Source organism: Microtus oregoni, unplaced genomic scaffold (genome assembly GCF_018167655.1).
Source record: "Microtus oregoni isolate MIOR12 unplaced genomic scaffold, Mior012 000033F_ref0000390, whole genome shotgun sequence".
In the NCBI taxonomy this organism is placed as follows: domain Eukaryota; kingdom Metazoa; phylum Chordata; class Mammalia; order Rodentia; family Cricetidae; genus Microtus; species Microtus oregoni.
This window is the reverse complement of record NW_024543092.1, coordinates 24916769-24939946: the sequence shown is the minus strand read 5'-3', so window position 1 is coordinate 24939946 and position 23178 is coordinate 24916769. Positions and strand designations below refer to the sequence as shown.

The 23178-nt window shown below is 44.7% G+C and overlaps 1 protein-coding gene across 5 annotated transcripts in view; it reads right to left on the bottom strand.

Moving 5' to 3' along the window:
* Positions 1-23178, bottom strand: part of Fam120b (family with sequence similarity 120B) — a 71656-nt gene that overhangs the window by 13656 nt on the left and 34822 nt on the right. For all 5 annotated transcript variants that reach the window (XM_041679960.1, XM_041679964.1, XM_041679963.1 and 2 more), the window contains exons 3-6: positions 19779-19959; positions 18859-18960; positions 7455-7627; positions 4050-4142 (exon numbers count right to left, since the gene is read on the bottom strand). In XM_041679960.1, the coding sequence (XP_041535894.1) occupies positions 4050-4142; positions 7455-7627; positions 18859-18960; positions 19779-19959 (549 nt within the window). The remainder of the gene's footprint in view (positions 1-4049; positions 4143-7454; positions 7628-18858; positions 18961-19778; positions 19960-23178) is intronic.

Here is a 23178-nt window from a genome sequence, read left to right as displayed (position 1 = left end):
AGACCATTTAAAAGCCACAGGGAACACAACCTACACCAAGACCAAGGAGGCGAAGCCAGAGCAGTGCAGGGAAGCACATTCAGGCCCGTGCTCACTTTTTCTTAGATGTTCCCAGCTTTCCGTCCCCACGACAGCCATTTCTCATCTACATAGTACAGGAGGACACTACAACAGGCCAACGCTGTCACCTGCTGTTCGTATCACACACTCTTACACTCTTCTTTCTCTTTCCTGACTCCGAGAAATCTATTCCACTTGGCGTTGCATCTTCTAAGTCCACGAATGACCTGGTTTAATCACTAAGTATATCTTTGCTTCTTTTTAGTCTACAACTAAACCAAATCCCACATATCCACCTCATTTCCCCTTTGCCTTAATGCTTATCACTCCTATGTATGCCCCTTGTCTCTGCTTCCCACCTAACAACCTAATGCTTATTGCCAGTCTCACAGGGATGGATTGTTTACGTCTTTTCTTCTCTGCATTCACGCTAGCATTGTTAGTGTCCACAGTACTACTGAGGTCCATTTACTTTCTAAATTAGCCCTTACTAATAAGTGTCCTGTGGTCACCGGCAATGACATTACTGAAGTACTTTAATTACTGGAGCTGCAGCTGGTACTCAGCCCACAGGGGCAGAGTAGATAGAGCCTGGTGACTAGAACAAGAGTCTAACAGATGACAACATCAGAACTATATTACAACCCAGTCTCTTGTAAACATTGTAAACACATCCACTTAAAGAAGAAAGGCAATTAAAAGAACAGAAAATCTTAACCTATATTCTAACCCCAGATGAGCAAATCTCAGTGCAAAACATAAGTAACATTAAAAAAAAAAAACCAAGCCAACTTATTTCCTCTATAAATCACCAACCCCCTTCTAATAACTCCTAACTAGTATTATGCAGATGAAATTCTGGACGTTAGGATTGAAGAGAATGATTATAAATATGGTAACATTATAAGGAGGACCCTACTATTTTCTACAAGAACACAAACAGGCTGCTGAATAAAATGAGGAAGACAATCCACAACATAAAAAGAGTAAACAGATCAATACTGAAGAAAACCTAAACCAAAACAATGATGGAAAGGAAAAGACCAGTAGGTCAAATAAAAAATCCAGGGGACAGTTCACCAACAGGATGGATCATGTAGAGGCAGACTATCGGGGTATGAACTCTGTTTTCTGGTGTGAACCTAAGGGTCCTTTCTCCTGCTGTCCCACCCTCCCTCCGTCCCTCCATCTCTCCCTTCCTCCCCTCGCTCCCTCCATTTCTTCAAGACAGGGTTTCTCTGTATAACCCTAGCTTTCCTGGAACTCTCTCTGTAGATGAGGCTCTGCTGCCCCTTCCAACCCTTCCTTCTAGCCCCATCCACTCCTCTGTGACACTCACAGACCCATGCCCCTATTTTCTACCAGGGACCCCCCAGTGGCTACACTAGTCTACAACCTAGCAGGCAACTTTTATTGTCATCCGGTCTAGCCTCTCCAGAGTACTCCTTAGTTCTGCTGAAGTTCCCAGCACAAGTGTCTCCTCTCAGCCCACTTCCTGTCCTCTTGGTGTGGACCCAGAGTCTCCTAGTTCTTTCAGCCCATCTCCATTCCTCTGTGACACCCTCTGACCCCGGATGCACTTTCTACCAGTGACCCTAAGGTCACCACACTTGGCACATCCATGCAACAGAGCGTGTTCTGTTGGCTGAGGGGTTTGAAGTGTTTCTCGCTGTTGAATCTCGTCTAGGCTCTGTGAAAACAGAAGCAAGCAGTTGAACAAAATAATGAAAACATTTCAGATATGAAAGTAGAATTTAACAAAAAAACAGAATTACTAAAGAAAAATCAAACTAAAATACAATTGGAAGTGAAAAATTTAACAAAAACCGCACAGGTAAGCCTCACTAAAGACATGAAAGAAAGAATTTCAGGTCTTAAAAACAAGGTAGAAGAAATGGATAGCTCAGTCAAAGAAAATGCTAAATCTTAAAAAAAATACAGACACAAACATCCAGGAAATCTGAGACATTATAAATAGACCAAATGCACAAATGGTAGGTATGAAAGGAGAGAAACCCAGGTCAAAGGCACAGAAAATATTTTTAACAAAAATTATATTAGAAAATTTCCCTAATCTAAAGAAAATGATGCCTATCAAAGGCACACAGAACACCAAATGCATAGGACCAGAAAGGAAAGAAATTCCCCAGACACAGTAAGCACGAGACTAATGCACAGAGCAGAGAAAGGATGTTAAGAGCTGCAAGGGAAAAGTCATGATATAAAGGCAGGCCCATCAGAGTAACACTCCGAGAGACCACAGATGTCAGTCCAGACTGCTATAAAACCAAAATCAAGCAATTTCTATTTACCTGTTTAGGTCTACAAAAGTACTAAAAGGGAAACCTCCGTCTCAAGAGGTTAACTAGAAGAAGGACACAAGGAATCAATAATCCCAGAACAATAAATCAAAAGAGGGATAAAATCACCTACACCATAACAAACTAGCAGAAATCAGCAAACACGGCTCTCTGGAGACTCTCCACAGTAATGGTCTCAGTTCCCCAGTAAGAAGTACAGACTAACAGACTGGACTAGGAACTGGGATCCATCTTTCTGCTGCAGTCATGAGCACATTTCACCATCAAGGACACACACCACCTTTGGATAAAAGTATTCTAAGTGAATGGACCTAAAAATCAAGCTGTTGTAGCCATTTTAATATTTGACAAAATAAGACTTCAAACCAAAACTAATCAGAAGAGATAGGGAAGGATACTACGTTTGTGTTAATGGAAAACTCCACCATGAGGATATTACATATCTAAACACTTATGCACCAAACGCAAGAGCACCCAAGTTCATAAAGCAAATATTATTATGGTAAAATAACACATTTACCCTCACACGGACAGCGGGTGACTTCAGGGCTGCCCTCTCACCAACAGACAGATCACTAAGAAGAAAATTAAAACCTTTTTAGAATTAAATAAAAAAAAACACAATAATATACCCCAACCCATGGAACTCAATGAAGTTCCAAGAGGAGGCAATCCACAGAACTAAGCGTCTAAGAAAACTGAGTGATCTCGAGTCAGTACTGGACAGACCTGGAAGTTCCGTAACAAAACTAAACAAAACCCTGAAACAGCAGATGGGAAGAAAGAAAAACAGGGCTGAATCAATGAAATGGAAACAACAGAGATGAGACACAGAATCGACAAAATGAAGACATCAAGTAGCTAAGTCTCCCTCAAGCCTCCCCACACGCTAGCTTGGCTGCGGTCACTTTCAGTTCTCACTGGCGAAACATTCACCCTTTCTTTTGTCCCTTCTGTTGTAATCAGCAACCTTTCCAGCTGCTATGACTCCTCTGTGAAGAAGGACATGCCTTCTGCTCAACAAAGGTTTGCCAGCCTTCTCTGAAACACTGCATTCTCCCTAGGCTGTGATATTCTCTACTCCACGTTTTCTGGGTTTGTTGCTGGAGACAAGCCACAGAACCCAGGTCTTTGTACATAAGCAGGTGCTACACAGTTTAAAAAAAAGTATTTTCAATTTATGATTAGTTGGGGAACCTATGGCTACAGAGAGAAGTATAGAAATATGTACACAGATCTTTATACATATAGTCTAATCTAAGTTTTAATACATGTATGCACACTTACTATGTGCTGGGTGAGGATACAGGAAGTGCAGCCTGGCTCCACCCTGCTGTGCACACAGGGATATGACAGGTGAGCTTGGACCAGGGAAGACATTATTTCTCTGAGGCCAAAGAGGATGACAAATGCTTTTCTTCAAACTCAGAAGACCAGGTCAGGCCCTGAAACAACCTGGGGTCCTGAGCAAGGATGCAGCGGTTGTCAGGGTCGGAAATGATACCCATCTGGGAGCTGCCGATGGAGGATGACCATGTGTTTCCTTGAGGAAACATGCCTGCCTTGCGCTTCCTATGAAGTGCCAACTACAACATGAAAAGGCTAGAAAGAATGCTGACCCTGTGAGCACAGCGTGATTGCCGCCATGGCCGTGATGAATGACTGTACCTGTACGTTCATGAGCTGTGAGGTTGATTTTCCTTGGAGGCACAAGGCCTGAGCAATAAATGCATGCAGATCTTCCAGGGAAAGAGTGTCCACCTGAAAAGCACAGCAAAGAGCCAGTGTGAGCCTCCATTTGTTATAATGTACCACACACACACAGACACACACACACACACACACACACACACACAGAGGCCAGTGTGAGCTCCATTTGTTATAAATGTACAACACACACACACACACACACACACACACAGGCCAGTGTGAGCTCCATTTGTTATAAATGTACAAAACACACACACACACACACACAGAGGCCAGTGTGAGCTCCATTTGTTATAAATGTACAACACACACACACACACACACACACAGAGGCCAGTGTGAGCTCCATTTGTTATAAATGTACAAAACACACACACACACACACAGAGAGGCCAGTGTGAGCTCCATTTGTTATAAATGTACAACACACACACACACACACACACACAGAGGTGCACCTCTACGACACAAAGCTCTCCACAGGGTAATAGTGCAATCCCTTCTGCATAAAATGTCAAAAACGGATGACTCAGAGGCTGAGGTGGGGTGGCCAGGACTGGGGGAGCAGCCAACTTCAACAATCCTGGATGTCACCATTGTTCTTGGATCCCAGCTACATAAATAAGGGACCCAGAGGATGAGGCCCTTCTGTTCTCTGGAATCAAAAAGTGGGCGAAAAACAAAGGGAGACAGAGAACTGAGAGAAACACAGACAGGGAGGGATTAATGTAGCTTTTAAAATAAGTTATGTGACCCAAAGACATGGTGTCTCTGCCTACTAGATCTCACACACTCCTGAGGCTGACGCTGTCTGAGCCGAGCCTCTGCTGGACTCGGTTATCACCACAGAAGCACACTCCCTCTAGGAAGGCTGCCTTGGAGAAAGGACCCGTGATGAATGTGGGTGGTGCCATCCCATGGGTGGAGGTCCTGGACTGATAAAGAATGAGCCGAGCAGGCTAGCAGTGCTCTGGAGGCAGAGGCAGGCAGATCGCTGAGAGTTCAAAGTCAGCCTGGTCTATAGCATGAGTCCCAGGATAGCCAGGGTGACACAGAGAAACCCTGTGTCAGCGTTTGCTTTTCTTTGCTTCCTGACAATGAAAGCAATGTGCCTTCCCCACCATGATGAGCTGTGAACAAACCCTTCCTCACTTAGGTGCTTCTGTCAGGCATTTGACACAGCAATGAGAAAAGCAACTAATAAAACTGTCAGCTCTCTAGGGCTGTGATAAAACAGCATGGCCAGAAGCAGCTTGGAGGGGGTAGTGTGCTTAAATTTTCAAACCATAGCGTATCATCAAAGAAAGTCAGAGCACCTGGTGGCAGGAACTGAAGCAGAAGCCATGGGAGGAGCTGCTTATTAGCCTGCTTCCTAAGGCTTGCTCTGCAAGCTTTCATAAAGAACCCACAACCACCAACCCAGGGATGGCATCACCAACAGGGAGCTGGACCCTCCCACAATCATCAGTCAACAGCAGGTCCCCCAGGCTTGCCCACAGGTCAATTTAGTGGGGGCATTTTCTCAGTCAAGGTTCCCTCTTCCCAAAAGACTCTAGCTTGTGTTAAATTCACATAAAAGTAGCTAGCACAATAATCACACTTGTAATCAAGTAGAAGCAATATGTCAACTACTTATGAAGCAATTCTACTCTTACATAAGAGCTCTTTGTGTGGCAGCAAAAACTACGGGGAAAGAAACAGGACAATGATAAATCCATCGGAGAAATTTAACCAAGAGCACCTGGAAAATAAAATTCTTGTATACCTCTTTCAGATAAAATGGTCCCCGAAAACCAGAAAGAACACAGGCTTTATGCCACCCTAACCCTGAAACTCTCCTGGAAAGACGCGGCCCAGCACTTGACCTAGGCACACACTCCCAGTTAAGTGAAGATACATGGACACGCTGGTAACTACCCTCTTCCATGTCTATTCCAAAAGAGGCACCACCATTATACAAATGAAAGGAAAATCCTGCAAATGTAGGATCTGTGACAAAGTCAGGCACACATCCAGATTTTAAAATCCGTAAACAGCGATCTCTGCTTAGACTGAGACTCATTACCATTTAATTCTACCCACAATTCGTCAGGTTTGTGGAGGCTGTTCTTAAAACACCCGCCTAGCCGGGCGGCGGTGGCGCACGCCTTTAATCCCAGCACTTGGAGGGCAGAGGCAGGCGGATCTCTGTGAGTTTGAGGTCAGTCTGATCTACAGAGTGAGTTCTAGGACAGGCTCCAAAGCTACAGAGGAATCCTGTCTTGAAAAAACAAAACCAACCAACCAAACAACCAAACTGAAACACACCTAGGGGACGGTCTAACCCTCAAGTGTTTTTCTCACAGGTAACTAAGCATGATTGACAATTTGATGGGGTTTAGAATTCCCTGTGAAAAGAGGCCTCTGGTATGCCTGTGGGGGAGTTTCCAGTCTGGGTTAACTGACTAGAAAGAACAGCAAATGGGGGCGGAGATCCCAGGCTGAACAACAAGAGAAAGCTGGGCACCAGCACTTATCCTGCTGGGCGGAACCCAAACAACTGTCTTGTGCCCCTGCCACCGTGAGCTCCCTCAGGACAGACTGTTCCCTCAAACTGGAAGCCAAACAGCTCTGCCTTAAGTCTCTTTGGCCAGGAATTTTATTGTAGCAATAACCAAAGTAACTATCATAAATGCTTTTCCAAGATTTCCTCAAATCAGACTTAAGTCTTGTTAAATAGATTGGAGTAAATCAAACTAGTTTCAACTCAATTTTCATATAATGAATGATATGCAATTTTACTCCAATGCTGCAACCAAAAAGGGCTAATTTAGGAGACTGGGCTCAGTGGTTAAGGGCATTTGCATTTGTTGCTCTTGCAAAGGATCGGGACTCCGTTCCCAGTACTCACATGGTGGCTCACACCCACCCATATCTCCAGGTCCAGGGGAATGCAATGCCCTCTTCTGATCTCCATGGGCACCAGGCATAGAAGATGGCACAAATGCATACAGGGAATGGGTGGAACCAGACACTCATACACATAAAATGAAATAAATATTTTTAAAAAGTTAATTTAAGCTCAACTACATAAAACCATAATATTTTATGATTTATCTATCCTTCTAGGTCTACCACAGTATTCTGAGAGGACAGCCAATCCTGAGAATAAACACACACCACCACTGACTTGCGGACACACTAACTTTCTGACTTAACCTCTTCATGAGGATCCTGAAGGATTACTTGTGCTCTGTGGAAAGAGGTCATGGGAATTGGCCCACAGAAAGACTCACAGCGCTCCAGGAAGGTGAGGCCAGACCGTGTGGCAGCTGTAGCACCTATATATTTATTATATACGAGAACCGTGAGCTCAGAGTTTACCTGGACGAAGATGTAGATTAGGAGGCAGCACAGTGCTCTCAATGGGCTCTCAACTGCCTGCAGGTCTTCTCTGGAGGAGGAGAGGTTGAAGCAGGCTAGCAACGTGTCCAGGCGCCGGGCCTGCACTGCTGGCTCTTGGCTCAGCCACAGAACTTCCAAACTAGGTTTTCGCCCTAAAAAAGACATTCACATAGCATGGTCCCGACAGGCTTCTGGAAGTACAATGAAGAATGATTCATCTCTCCCCTATCTGATTTACGTGGGGCATCAAGGCTGAACTCAATAGAACCAGAGAGCAAATGTGGGCACAGCTTCCTGGTTTCAAAGAAAACAAACCCACAGACGGGGCAGGCGCATCCTCGCTGACCTACCCTTTCTAGTAAGTAGGTTTGTAGGGAAAGGGGGCTTCACTCACGTCCATGCTGTTTTCCACTCAGGGATTTAGTAACAGGATGGCAGCCTCTGAGGAACGCCATCTGCCCACCCCTTCAGTTGGCTCGAACCCCTCCAAATTGGTGGTTTTAACTTTTATGTACCAAAGAATCAGTTGCAGAGACTTAGTGGTGCATTTTCTGAGATACGCACAGACCTGCTGAGCATGAGATCTGTGGATACAAACCACCAAGCACAAATCCCTAAAAGGCAATTTTTCGGGGTCCATTTCTATACTATGCAGATACAAAGAAACAATTCCAGGGGTGGAGGGAGGGGCCCTTACTTGTTAAACTTGACAAAGACAGATGCCGTGAATACAGGCGACAAACAGTGAGTCTACACAAATACGGAGGTGCTGGTCTAACAACCTCAGTGGCAGCACCTCTCCTGCAGCTGTGGCTCTCTGCTGGGCACTGACAGAAAACCTGTGCCAAAACTCCAGAGTAACTAGGGTGGAATGTCCCCCATGTTCACCATGAGAACAGAGCAGCTAACCAAATGGTATCAGAAGCCAGTGATTCCAAGGGAATTCTTTTTCCTTTGTTTTAAACATGACCATTCGCTCTTCCCAGTGGTGAATTTCCCACCATCAGGAGCCAAACAAGGCAGCAAATCACTTGCAGTGCTGAAAAGGCTAAAGTGTTTCATTTACCAAAAGCATTTTTTTGTTAATATTTTCTTTGGGAGAAAGAAAATGTAATTGTCACCCAAGAGACTGGTACTAAGAGATCACACTCCAAGGTCACGAAGGGTGTCTGAGAATCTGTTGGACATGACTCCCAGCATTTTGTGAACCTCTGGACTAAGAACCACTTTGTTTTAAATGGTTGAGAAAAAAAGAATACTTCCTAGCACAAGCAAATATAGAACCCCAGCATCAATTCAAAGTTCATCGGTTTCAGTGGGAAGTCGCTGTGCTCACCTGTGCACATACTGTCTGTGACTTCTTCCAGTTTGATGACACAGGTTACAAGTAAGACAGAGTCACGGGGCCTACAAAGCCGACCACGTTTACTATGAGACATTAGATGTAAAAGGCTTGCTAACCTCTGATATAAAGGAAATAATGAATGTCTACCACTATAGTTATTCCAAAAGTATTTAGAAAAGGTTTTTCACTATAAAAGTCAGATGTTGCAAATTTTTAAGAAATAAAAAAATGTAAGAAAAGCAAAATACCCTACATTCTCCCATGCAGACATTCTATTATTTTAAAACACAGAGATAAGACAGTACGAAGACTGTCACCTCCACCACAGTGAGTGAAGGGTGAAGTTCCCTAGCTGCTCCAGACAGTAAAGAACATTTCTTCAAGAATATGATACTTTTGGATACAGAAAAACTTAATGTTAAAAAAAAATTTGGAGATTTGCAAAATATATCCAGAATCACAGACACTGCAAGTGGTGACCGAGGGACTCCCTGACTGAACAAGTAGTGACATTTCTCACGCGTGGCCTTCATTTGTTCAGAGACTCAACTCCTTGATAGCTTTAGACAGTGAGGTGAAGATTTGAAGCATCTGTCCCACTAAGGAGAGAGTCCTGGGGCTCCCTGTGGGAGAGAGCTGACTAGCATCTATGTTTAATCCTCAGCTACCAACGGCAATCAACACAGGACAACAATCGCTCTTTTCATTCCTTGTCAGAGGTTTCTGATCACCCCAGTACTGATGTCTATAATCCAGGTCAGTTTATAAGGAGCAGACCCACGTAAAAGACGGCCAACTACGGCCTTGGAAGAACTTGCAGTAAAAAGACTATTCATCAAATGTAGTGGCGCACACCTTTAATCCCAGAACTTGGGAGGCAGAGTCAGGTACATCTCTGTGAGTTCAAGGTCAGCTTGGTCTACTTAGAGAGATCCTGTCTCGAGAAAAGAAAAAGATCATGCCAGCAAACTGAGATTTAAGAGTGTAAAGACTAAGAGCTGGTATTTAGCTTTCTAGCAGATAGACGCCTAGCATGCAGAAGTCCCTGGGTTTAAATCCCAGCTTTGTAAAAGAAATGTAAAGATTTTACCACAAAATTACTGAAGGTCAAATGGAAAAACAAGAGAACCTAGGAAGGGGTTCTAAGAGGTTTTCATGAAGAAGGGACAGGCACATGTGGCTGCTGGGATTAAAGACCTGAATTTGTTTATAGTCAAGCCATTTTAGTTTACAAATTAAGTAAGATATTTACCTCTGTTAGGGCAAGTTCTGGGCCCAGGAAATAACCCAGTATCTTGTTATCTCTCCCTGTGAGCTAAGTAGGCCTGCAGACCTGCAGGCCCCAGGCCCCAGAAGTAATTAGCATTCCCTGTTAGTAAACATCTACAGAACCTCAGTATTTCCTTATCTCTTCCTATCAGCTAGGGCTGTCTCCAGACTTGATACTCCAGTTAGAACAATGGCATAGCATCCGACCCTCCCCGGCTGCCTGTTTGCTATATAATATTCCTGAGAAAAAATAAAGTTGGCAGCTTGATCAGAATACAGACTTGCTGTCCATTCCTCCCCTTCAGGGCCCGGGCTCCCGTTCGTGTCCCGCTGGGTGGGACATGTGGCCTGAATGTTGTTGGAAGAATGCTTCTGGAGCTGCAAGCAGGCAGCAACGAGCACATGCAAGCTCCTCTTCCTTTCTCATCTTTCCATCCAACCAAGTATCAAGATCAGTCCAGCTGAGAGTCCACCGACAGATGGTGAGATTTCACCTGGTGTTCCCTTTATTTACACACAAAAGCCTAACACCACATTAGCTGCCTGACAGGCAACTGAAAGAACAAAAGGGTTATTTCAGCTCACAGTTTCAGAGGATTTCAGAACATCACAATCATGATGGCAGCAGGAGCGGCAGCTACTCACACTGCTACCCATGAGTTGTAGACACAGGCTATAATCTGAAGCAGGTAAGGCCCACTTTTAATGACCCACTGCTCCAGGCAGATGTAGGTATTTCCTAAAGTGTCCACAGCACCACTATCCCAGGACCAACTGTTGAAGATACGAATGAGCCTGTGGGGCAGTTCAGAGTTAAGTGGAGAATCTTCCACATGACATCGGCTTCTGAATAATGTAGCACTATGGTGGGTACCAAGACAGGCCCAGCTCACAGTTGGGGAGCAGCAGGGCCTAACCAAATGATGACATGAACACAGTTACAACAGAGCTCTGTGAAGAAGTTAGACGCGAGAGAAGACTGAAGAGAGGATCAGCTAGTGTGGAGAAACACTCAGAGATGGGAAATGTCTCAGGCCTTTGGGACAGGAAATAAAGTGGAAGTGGGCACGAAGGGAAGCTGTGACCACATGAATGACAGAGGACCCGGCTGAAATGGGAGCTGACGGGAAACATCAAAGGGGAATGGGGTGGGCAGGCCAATCCTAAGAGAAGCTGAGTGGTAGTCCCTACACCAGAAAACAGGGGCGTCCATTGCAAAGAGTGAGTCTGAAGTGGGGCCTCAAAGGCACCAGCACAGACCCAGAACTGTGGGCAGCAGTGCACAGGGATGGACAGACTGCTTCTCTGGCTCCTGGTCCTCCAATGCTGTGGACAGACGAGCACAGGGGTGACAATCGGACACAAGGGTGACAGAGGGACACAGAGATGACAGAGGGACACAGGGGTGACAGACGAGCACAGGGGTGACAGAGGGACACAGAGATGACAGCTGGACATAGTGGTGACAGCCGGACACAGGGGCGACAGCTGGACACAGTGGTGACAGATGGACACAGGGGTGACAGAGGGACACAGAGATGACAGCTGGACATAGTGGTGACAGATGGACACAGGGGCGACAGCTGGACACAGGGGTGACAGCCGGACACAGTGGTGACAGCGGACACAGGGGTGACAGCTGGACACAGGGGCAACAGACGGACACAGTGGTGACAGCCGGACACAGGGGCGACAGCTGGACACAGTGGTGACAGATGGACACAGGGGTGACAGCCGGACACAGGGGCGACAGCTGGACACAGGGGCAACAGCCGGACACAGGGGTGACAGCCGGACACAGGGGTGACAGCTGGACACAGGGGCAACAGACGGACACAGTGGTGACAGCCGGACACAGGGGCGACAGCTGGACACAGTGGTGACAGATGGACACAGGGGTGACAGCCAGACACAGGGGCGACAGCTGGACACAGGGGCAACAGCCGGACACAGGGGTGACAGCCGGGCGAAAGCCGGGTGACAGCCGGACACAGGGGCAACAGCCGGACACAGGGGTGACAGACAGACACAGGGGCGACAGATGGACACAGGGGCGACAGACAGACACAGTGGTGACATGTCAGCCAGGGAATAAAAGCAAACACGGAACTGGCATGCTCCAGTCTCTCCTCCCAACTCAGTGTCTTTCCTAAGAGTAGCAACCACAGTATAACCTGGTAACTCAGAAGTACAATCCTGGGCCCACCCGACTGTACCCAATTAGAAAATCTTGGAAGTCAGCCAGCAATTGTGCTTTGCATTTGGGCCAAGAGATTCTGATACTTGCAAAGTCCAAATACCACCCAGCACCCTTAGGTCCTTTACAGCGTGAGGTATTCTTACCAGGGGTTAGACATGAAGAGATTACAGACAGCCACTAGAGTAAAAATCCACACCCCAAATCTCTCTCAAAATTGTGTGTGTGTGTGCGCGCGCGCGCTTGTGTGATGTGCACAAAGGAGCCCATCAGATCCCCAGGAACTGAAGTTACAGACTATTGTGAGCTGCCATGTGGGTGCTGGGAGCCACAGACAGGCCCTCTGGCAGAGTGCTGTTATCTGCCAGGCCATCTCCCCTGACCTCAAAATCTCTCTCCTTTGAAAGGCAAAATTTATTATATTTATGTTCAACAGACAACTCAGCAGTGCACATTTAGCCCAGTTTGGTGGAGAGGTCTTTGGTCTGTATCTTTTCCAGCTTGGCAATGAAAGGCACAGATTCTTGGACCTTGGATGTTGCCTCTCAGAAGATCTAATTGATTATATCTGCCATTGTAATTAGTGCTGGTAGTTTCCGCAGTGTGGCCAGAGTTACTTTGGCTTCGGAGTTAACCTGTGTGAAGGCAATGATGGTGCATGTCTTCCTGTGGACCAGTGCCCAGTCTGGCTTTCTCCTTGATGATCCAGTAGGGAACACTATCTTGCAACACAGAACAGGCAAAAGACCACCAACACAATTGGGTCTACATCAAGACTGATCACTGCCAGCTGAGACTTCCTGGTCCCAAGGAGTGACGGCACTGACCCCTACTCAAAGGACAGGTGGTCTCTCAGTGTGGTTGCCCCCTTAACTGGTAGCTTTCTTCTCGGCATGAGTCAATCGATTCTTGTGCTTTTCTTGCTAAGTCTTTGGCCTGTACTTGTGCACAAGCTTAGGAAGCTGGGCAGATGTTTGATGGTCCAGGGCCTGGGTGAATTGCAGGTGGTACTTAAAGCCATTTGTGGTATGGGACAATTGTCTCTATTCTGTCAATTATATTTCAAATAGAATCTGATTGGTCAGTAGCCAGGCAGGAAGTATAGGCGGGACAACTAGACAGGAAGTAGAGGTGGGTCAATGAGAACAGGAGAATTCTGGGAAGAGGAAAGCTTCGTGCACAGTTGTGATCCTGGCACAGAAGAACCAGGATGTGACTGCCTCACCAGAAAAGGTACTGAGCCATATGGCTAACACAGATAAGAATAATGGGCTAATATAAGTTGTAAGAGTTAATAAAAAGCCTGAGCTAATGGGCCAATCAGTTTATAACTAATGTAGACCTCTGTGTAATTTCTTTGGGACTTAAGGATTGTGGGAACCAGGTAGGACAGAAAGCTCAGACAACACATTTGCAGCTTTTTGCTGCTGCAGCTGAATGGATTGGGGTGAGATCTGTTTGGGGCTAGATGTCTTATCTAAGGTCAAAGTTCTTGGGCCTTTTCTCAAATAGGATCCACTATCCTTTTGGCCTCCTGCTTCTTCACAGCAGAGGACGCTGGGGCCTCCTTCTTCCCCTCAGTCTTTTCTTCTAGCATTTTGGTGGAATGGAGGAAAAAGTCCCATCCCCTAATGTCAGAGAATTTCATTTCCAAATGCAATTAATAACTTGTTTAGTCAGGAAACACCAAATGCCCATGCACACTCAATGTAGGTGATAAAGTGTCTCCGCGGCCTTCTGGAGTTGTGGTCTTGTATGAAACACGGCACACACTAGTGTAGGTGATAAAGCGTCTCCGTGGCCTTCTGGAGCTGTCGTCTTGTATGACACATGGCACACCAAGGCTTTATCTCCAGGCATCATAAACGAATACTCCAGAATATGTAACCTCTGATGCATCTACACAAAGGCTTTTGTTACAGAACTTTTCTCTTCCTTCTCCCATAGGTTTCTAGTATCATTTTTACCAGTGTAGAGTAGGGTGTGTTTTGAAGGATACCTAGATTAATTAATTCTTTTTAACAGTAAGATTTAAGAAAAATGACTAATTGGTTGCAGAGGATGCCCAAAAATGAGATTTTTTTAGTTAAATAACTGTATTTTATAAAAAGTACATTTAAAAAATTGTCATTGAAATATTTATATAATATTTATATAGACAATGACATATATATTATTTTTTATGTACAGAGGTGCTTTGTCTGCATGTATGCTTGCAGATCAGAAGAGAACATCAGATTGTAAGCTGCCAAGTGGGTGTTGGGAATTGAACTCAGGACCTCTGGAAGAGCAGCCAGTGCTCTAACCGCTGAGAAATCTCTCCAACCCCAACAAAAAGTATGTTTAACAGAATTATAACATTGATGTGGGATTCCCCTCTGTATGCTATATGCTTTATTACCATCAGTTAATAAAGAAGCTGTTTTGGCCAATTTTAGCAGAGTAAATCCAGGTAGGAAATCTGAACAGAGATAGAGTAGGTGGAGTCAAGTAGGCGCCATGAACATTTACTGGTAAGCCACAGCCTTGTGGTGATACACAGATTAGTAGAAATGGGTTAATTTAAGATGCTAGAGTTAGTTAATAAGAAGCCTGAGCTAACAGGCTCAGTGTTGTAATTAATAAAGTTTTTGTGACATTATTCGGATCTGGGTGGCTGGGAAATGCACAAGCAGTATCTGCCTACACAACGTGATCAGTTCAGGATATCAGCTAGCATAAGAAAGAACTACATATACTATATACACTCTCATGTACACAGACATGCACATGCGGGCACAATCACAGATGCATAGACACATGCACGCACACACACACACATACACAAACACACACACACACTTTCATTCACATGCACTCAGACTCACTCACACCGTGACACACATAAGCACACACACTCTCAGATAATCATTCTCTCTCAATTCACACATCTGCACACACAGTCTCATCTAGACTCTGAGACTCCTAAATTTCCTGTGCAAGAAATGGGAGCTGAGGTGTTTACAGCCAGAATTCAGAGGCCAGAGCATACACTCTGATCTCCAGACCTCTGCGAGAGAACATCAGCTCAAAACCTAATCACAAATGTGGTAAAAGTCTATGTGCACAGGTAGACAGCCCTACATCCATTAGGAAGGATGGAGCCCCAGAAGCCAAGCCAGGGGCAGATGCTTCTGAAACCTGCAAGATACATCTGGGGGACTACAGTGGGGTTCCCCAGATAAGTACGAGCAATGATGAGCGTGTGTTTTCACAGCTATAAACACCAATGAACGCACAAGATGCGATGGTGAACATGGGAGGTGTGAAGCCGGCACCTGTGTGTGCTCTTCATATGAAAATCTCCTTATTGATTTCTAAAGTGAGAAATGTAACTAAAGTTAAACAAACAAATAAAAACCTCCAGCAAACAGAACTGTTTGGCTTGTGTCTGCTCAGGATAAGAAACGTGAAGTTAACAGATAAAGAAAAAACAATAAACAAAACCCCTGAATGCTCACATACAAGTGACTTTCATCTGAATATATTTCAATTGGCTATTTCTCATAATAGAAAAATCTTCATATATAAATGAAGTAGATTGCACTAGAACACTGAATTCTACCCACAGGTGGCTAAGCTATCCACTTTCATGTTTGCTTGCTACCCTGCTTCTATCTGGTGAACTCAAAACAGTCATAATGGCTACTAAGAGGTGCCGTGTGAATGGCAACCGCTACCTTATAATACATGCCTGTGACACTTCACGGTTTCAAACTGTTTTTAAAGGTGGTCCACAAGCTGCAGGGGCAGGTTACTTCTCACACGGTCACATACATTCAGGACACAGAAATCCTTCCTGACCTAGGTATATTGTGTCAGGGCAGGAGGAGCTAAAACAAGAGATCAGGATCAGAAAGAGTCAAATACAGCTTTTTCATGGGAGTCTTCAGATATGCTCTGCTATGAGCCCATGGTAGGTCAGATGTCCTTGTTTTCTCATGTGCTGAACAACACTTGACAGTTATTCAATAGAACCAACCAAGAAAACAAGTGTACTCAGTCAGCTTCCCTGGACTTCTGAGATAAAGGTTTACTTAAAATGACTCAAAAACAACACTGAGAAGAAATCACTATTTTCACCTAAAGACTGTCTAGTTCTGCAGACAGGCATGGTTATTTCAGACTCAACCCTCAGGATACAAGACCATAAATGAGAGGGGAGGAAAGTGGAGAGTATGGCAGCTCATGGAGGAATATATTCACTCCTTGAGCCGGAAAATGACAGTAAATCCCTTCCTGTGCTACAAGAAACCATCTTTCACAATGCATAACCAAGTGGAATACTGTGCATACACACACACACACGAATACGGGAAATATGCCCATCAGTGAGCTCTCTGAATACAGCAGACCAGTGCCTCTGATCACTTGAGTTGCTATAACAAAACACCACACACTGGGCTATAGCAGCAAAACTGTTCAAGAGTCTGGAAGCCTTAGACCAGTGTCTAGGGAAGGCACATTTTCTGGTGCACAGACACTGTGTCCTCACGGGGGAAAGAGCAAGAGAACGCTCTGCACTGTCCCTTTATAAGGGCACAGCTCCCACCTGATCATCAGCCACTTCCCCAAGGTCCCCACCTGTCTAAAACCACCACATTCCTGCTCGGTTTCAATACATAAATGTGGAGGACATATTTACTTCTTTTTCTTTTTCCTTGCTGACTAACTTTTAATTCCTTCCCCTTCCTTTTTTCTCCCCTCCCTCCTTTCTGAGCTACCTCCTGTTTACTCCTTTTTGGGACAATATCTCACTGTGCAGCCCAAGCTGGCTTGAATCTGGGCCCCTCCTCCCCTGGACCCGTGCTGAGGTTATAGCATATGCCACTACACCCAACTCCCCTTACAAATTTTAAAGGAATCTCTTTTTATTTTTTTCCTGCAACCCTCTACCTCCTCATACTTTGTTGGAAATATCTAATTTCCTTTTTTTTTCTACTAGCCAAGCAAGCAGACATCACCACATGTACTGTAAGAGGGAACGGCCTTTAGCGAACTACAGAAACGATCCCCGAAAGTGTAGTTTTCAGAGAAAAGAACAGAGAAGGCTCACTGAAGAGTGGGGTACTGTGAGGAACCAATGTAAGCTACCGCTAAAGAAAAAAACTAAAATCTGGGATAAGGAAAGGACACTCAGGGCTGCAACAAAGTCCCCGTGAGTCCTTCCTGATGACCACCGAGGAGATGGCGGACAAGACCTCACTGTAGGACCTCACTATATCACAGGCTTTGTAGGTGAGAACGCTTCCAAAGGCACATCCCAGGTCCCCACCTACCCTAAATAGGCCCACAAGTTCCCCATAATACCATCAAATTTTGACTCCATCAATGGATTGAGCCATTGATTAGGTCAGGGCCTTCATGATCCAGTCACAAAAAGCCTATCAGGTGGCTGGAGATAGGGCTAAGCAGGTGAAACACCTACAGAAGCACGAGGACCTGATTTTGGTCCTCTAGAACACACACACACACACACACACACACACACACACACACACACACACACAGATACGCAGAGCCAGGGGTGATGTCATGCGTCTGCAATCCCAGGGCTGGGGAGGTGGAACCACAGCAGGCTCTGTGGCTCACTGATCAGTAAGTCTAGCCAAATCAATGAGTTCCAAGTTCAGTGAGAGACTGACAATCTCTAAAAAATAGAATCAAGCTGGGCGGTGGTGGTACACGCCTTTTATCCCTTTTATCGGAAGGCAGAAGCAAGTGGATCTCTGTGAGTTCCAGGACAGTCTGGTCTGAAAAGAAAATCAAAGTGGACTGAAAGATCCTTAATGGGGACCTATACTCCCATCCTACCCCAAAGCCTATCAATTACGAGCTCTTTATCCCTGGAGTCTTTGGGGTATAGGAACTGAAATCTGTATCAGTTAACATGTAATTCTGCAAACAGACATCCACAGAGTGTGTTCTTTCTTGAGCTGACACCCTAAGATGGACAGCTGAAGGCTGCACTGTTGTGGAATAGAACATCTGTCTAACTATCTAAACATGGATGCATTTGTGTATGTTGTATTTACTTAGTTGTGTAAAGGTGTTTTGTTTTTGTTTTATGCTGCATTTGTTTAAGTACTATGTAAAGATGTGTTGCTGTTTTGCCTTGCCTGCCTAAGGTACCTGTCAAAGAAAAAGTTGAGTGGCCAATAGCTAGACACAGGAGGAATAGGCAGGATTAGTGGGCAGAGCTGGCCAGTCAGTCAGAGGCCAGCCAATGGGGGCTAGCCAGCCAAGGACCAGCCAGCGGGGGGCCAGCCAGCAGGGGCCAGCCAGCCCAGTCAGGCCAGGGGTTAGCCAGCCAGGCACGGAGGAAGCAGGAAAGCAGGACATACTGAATGAAAGAAAGGTTAAAACCTCCAAAGCAAAACACAGATAAAGAGAAACAGATTAAACTAAGTTGTAAGAGCTAGTGGGACAAGCCTAAGGTAAGGCCAAGCTTTCACAATTAATAAGAAGTCTCTGTGTCTTTATTTGGGAGCTGCTTGGTGTCCCACAGAAAATACCAGCTGTGCCGTACATACCTTGAATAGTCACCTGCAGAGGCCGAACAAGGTCTGGGTGCTTCAGGGAGTTCCCAGGGTACACAAACCACTCCTTGACCACCGGGCCGCTGCGGGCTCCATCTGAGTAAAGACAAGGGGTCAGTGGTGCAGGAGGACAGCAAAGCCCCTGCATGCCCATCTGCTTCATGAATGTCTCCTTTCACCCTGCCCTCATGAAAGTGATGACATCACCAACAGCTATGTTCCTCAAGTCTAACACGGTCTATTTCTTTCACACCACTTTGCTAAAAAGCAGAAAACAATAAAACCAGAAAAACCTGAGCCAACTGAAAGTTTACAATAATTACTTGCCAAACATGCAGAACTTTTGTTTTTGAAAAGTCTAATGTAAGTTTTGAAAGTGATTTCAAATACTGAGTTCAAGACCAGGAGTGGGCTGGAGAGATGGGTTGGTGGTTAAAAGCACTTGTTCTGGCAATGGAGGTGCACGCCTTTAATCCCAGCACTGAGGAAGCAGAGGCAGGTGGATCTCTGTGAGTTCAAGGCCAGCCTGGTCTACAGAATGAATTCTTCCCGGCCACCTGGCTAGCTTAACTCCAAAATAATCAGACAGAAATTGTATTAATTAAATACTGATTGGCCCATAAGCTCTAGCCTCTTATTGGCTAACTCCCACATCTTGATTCAACCCATTTCTAATAATCTGAATCCCCATTTGACTGTGGCTTACCGACATGAGTCTAACCAGCGTCCCTCTCAGGCAGGAGAATCATGGTGTTTGCCAAGCTGCCCTTCTTCCCAGCATTCTGTTTTGTCTATTCCACCTATCTAAGCCTGCCCTATCAAAAGGCCAAGGCAGTTTCTTTATTCAACCAATAAAAGCAATACAAATACAGAAGGACCTCCTACCCCAGAACACGGGACCAGCTGGCGCTCACCTTTCCAGTCCCCAAGCAGAAGTGCGTACACTCGCTGCCGGACGGGGCGGTAGATGAAGGCTTGGCTGGGCAGGGCTTGGTCCAGCTCGTCCTCCAGGGTGTTGCTGCACTCTATTTCCCCAGTGCTCATAATGTTGTACACGAGGTAGCTCTCAGAGTGGACGTGGTGCATCCTGGCAACCTGCTCAAGATTAAACAAACAAACAAACCTTCAAACAGAAACAGTCCATACCAGTTATCAGTTTATCTAAGGTATTCAAGTGAGGAATTGTAGTTCAAACACATGACATCCAGGGGTATTTATGTTTTCTCTCTTTTGTACTAACAAATCCAAAAGTTTATTTGTTACCCTTCTCCTGTGGCCTCCAATCTACCAATCTTACACTTACTGTATTATTATTATTATGTCTACTTGAGGTGTCCCCATAAACATGCTCACTTTTCTGTTAGGGTTGTGAGGATGAGCACAGTTTCTCCTCTTACCAGCTTCTCATTCAGATGGCCACCATGTTGTCTTCTGCTTCCCTGTGTAATGGCCACAACCTTCCCCATGACACGCCTGGTCCTTTATCTCTGTGTACACCACTTTGCTCTCATGGGAACTGCAATACTCGTCTCAGGGGACACCGCTGTCTCAGTAGCCCTTCTCTTCCACCTTGTGCTCCAGAAGCACAAATCCCTCGTCCTTCTGGGCACGGTTTCCTAACCTCCCACTTCCAAACCCTCCTGAGCTTACCTCAACACGACCTACCTTCTCTACAAACCCATTCCTCCTTCCCACCTACAACTAACCACCCTTTGCTCATGGGACTCAACTCTTACTTCTCAGATAAAACACCTTGGTGTTAGAAGCTGTATGTATTCATTTGTTTGTTCAACTTTTCTCCCTCTCTCCATTTTTTCTTATGTTCCATTGATCCTGGCTTCAATAATTGAATTTGTCCTTTGCACATTACATGGCAGGCCATAAGATGTGATTTAAACTCTATTTTCTCATTAAATATGCAGTTTAGATCAAAGGTCTATAATCACCTACATGTAGACTTTTTTCCCTATAGAGAACAAATCTCTTTATTGTGGGGATAAAGTCTAGGCTCTGTCGACAATATTATTCAAAATTTTAAATCCAAAGTGTCTACCAAAAAAACATTTAAAATGTTTTATTATAACTTGGGCTATCAATTTTCAGATCTAAGTTATATGCACCTAACTAGAACCAGTTATATAGATTCACCGTTGAGACCTGAGTCTGAATCACCCTACTTACTGATTTATTCATAACACAAGTTTTATTTAAAAAGCCACTGGATCACTGTGCAGTTTAAATGAGCAGGTACACAGACTGTGCTTAACCAGGCTGCCTGCTTACAGTGTCAGTAAACACCAAATGTTTACTCTGGGCTATTCAACTACCTGCTCTTTTTCCTAGACACTTGACATAATGCTTATTTTACTGCTATATTTCTTTAAACCAAGGCAATCCTACTACCAGATTTTAGTTGTTTTTGTTTGTGACTGTAATTTAATTACAAAGTTTCTCTTTTCTCTTCCCTCCCTCCAAAACCTCCATATACCCCTCCCCACTTGTCTTCAATTTTAGGCCTCTTTTTTTCATTAACTTCTATTGTATGCCTATATGTATTCGTATATACATATATATTCCTAAATAGAGCCTGTTGAGTTCACAAAATGTTCTTATATGTATGTTTTCTGGGAGACAGTTTGGCACTGGACAACCAAAGGGTGTGTTCTTCTTTGAAAATGAGAAGCTCGGGAGGTGGAGAGATGGCTCAGTAATTCAGAGCATTAACAGCTGACTTTTTTGTTTATTTGTTTTTGTTATTGAGACAGGGTCTCTCTACATAGCCCTGGCTGTGCTGGAATTTACTCTGTAGACCATGTTGGCCTCAAATTTACATAGGTCATGGGATTAAATGCATGTGCCAACATCCCCAGCCTTTAATTCAAAGGAATTTATTTTTTTTTTACAAATTTGCCTAGGAAATAATAATGAATTACATATTTTTCCAATAAATTGCTAATTTTGGCAACTGTGTATACTTTGAGATATAACACCCCCTCCTGAAGGTGTCATGTTTCCAGTTATGTACTTAGGATTCTTAAATCAGTCATACTAATACCACCTGCATGCTCTGTTTCTGCCTTGCCTGCTATGTACTGTAGTTATCCAGTACAATGAAAAGTACACAGTGTTCAATCTGATTTCTAGACTTCTGACAGAGGCGTGCACCTGTAGTTGTGGCCATGCCTGCCACCTGCCACTGTTCTACATCGAGCCTTTCCACCAAAGTTTTATTTAGCAACATGTGGTTAAATCATGCAAACTGAATTCTAGATGCCTGTTAGACAGGTTTGCAAGACTTCACTACAAGGCAACATAATTAAGTCCATCATTAAAGATAACACAAGATCTACCACATTGGTAGATCATTTGCCTTTGCCTGTGAGGTTTTTTGACCCCTCTTCCCTATTGTCCCTTTGCAGATCCTACCTACACCTTTGCTGTAGCAACTGTCCCTAATCACCAAAGATGCACAGCCCAAGCCCTATTCAAAACAAACAAAGATCTTTAATACAAGTTTTATACCTCGACATATGCAGCTTACATGGTTTCACTTCCTACCTCCTACCACCCCTGCCCAAACTCCACTCTCCACAAATCTCTCTTGTGCCTTCATGTCTGTTTATTTTATGATCCCCCATGATTAAGCAGGGCCATCTGCGAGACTGGGATCAGAACTGGCTATCACAGTCTGGCGGGCTCGGCAGAGACCATGTCCTATTTCTTGACCTTTAAAGGATTCACATTCTTGGTCACTTTCCCCTCTTGGAAGGGAAACACGTTCACCTATTCTCTGTCTCTCGGTGGAGTATTTAAGCCTTCATCCTACATATTCTTCTACTGAAGGCTTCTAATTGCCTCTTTCCTACTGGGAATGGAACTTCAGGTCCATGTCTCACTGTGTGCACATGTCAAAGGGGCTACACTATACTGCTTGACAGTGGAATTCAGTTCATCACCTTCCTGCACGTGGCCCTTCACCTCTCTTACGAGGATGACTCCCACGGCTATGTAGACACATTTACTATTACTTTCACTTTGTAGACAGGTGCAAATCACAGCAGCACATGCCTGCAAGCCTAGTACTTGGCAGGCTCAGGCAGAAAGATTGAGAATTCTAACAGAAATAAGTCATGATCACTTTTGTCTTTTTTTTTTTTAAAGATTTTATTTATTTATTATGTGTACAGTATTCTCAGTATTCTCTCTGAAGGTATGCCTTCAGGCCAGAAGAGGGCACCAGATCTCATTGCAGATGGTTGTGAGCCACCATGTGGTTGCTGGGAATTGAACTCAGGACCTTTGGAAGAGCAGGCA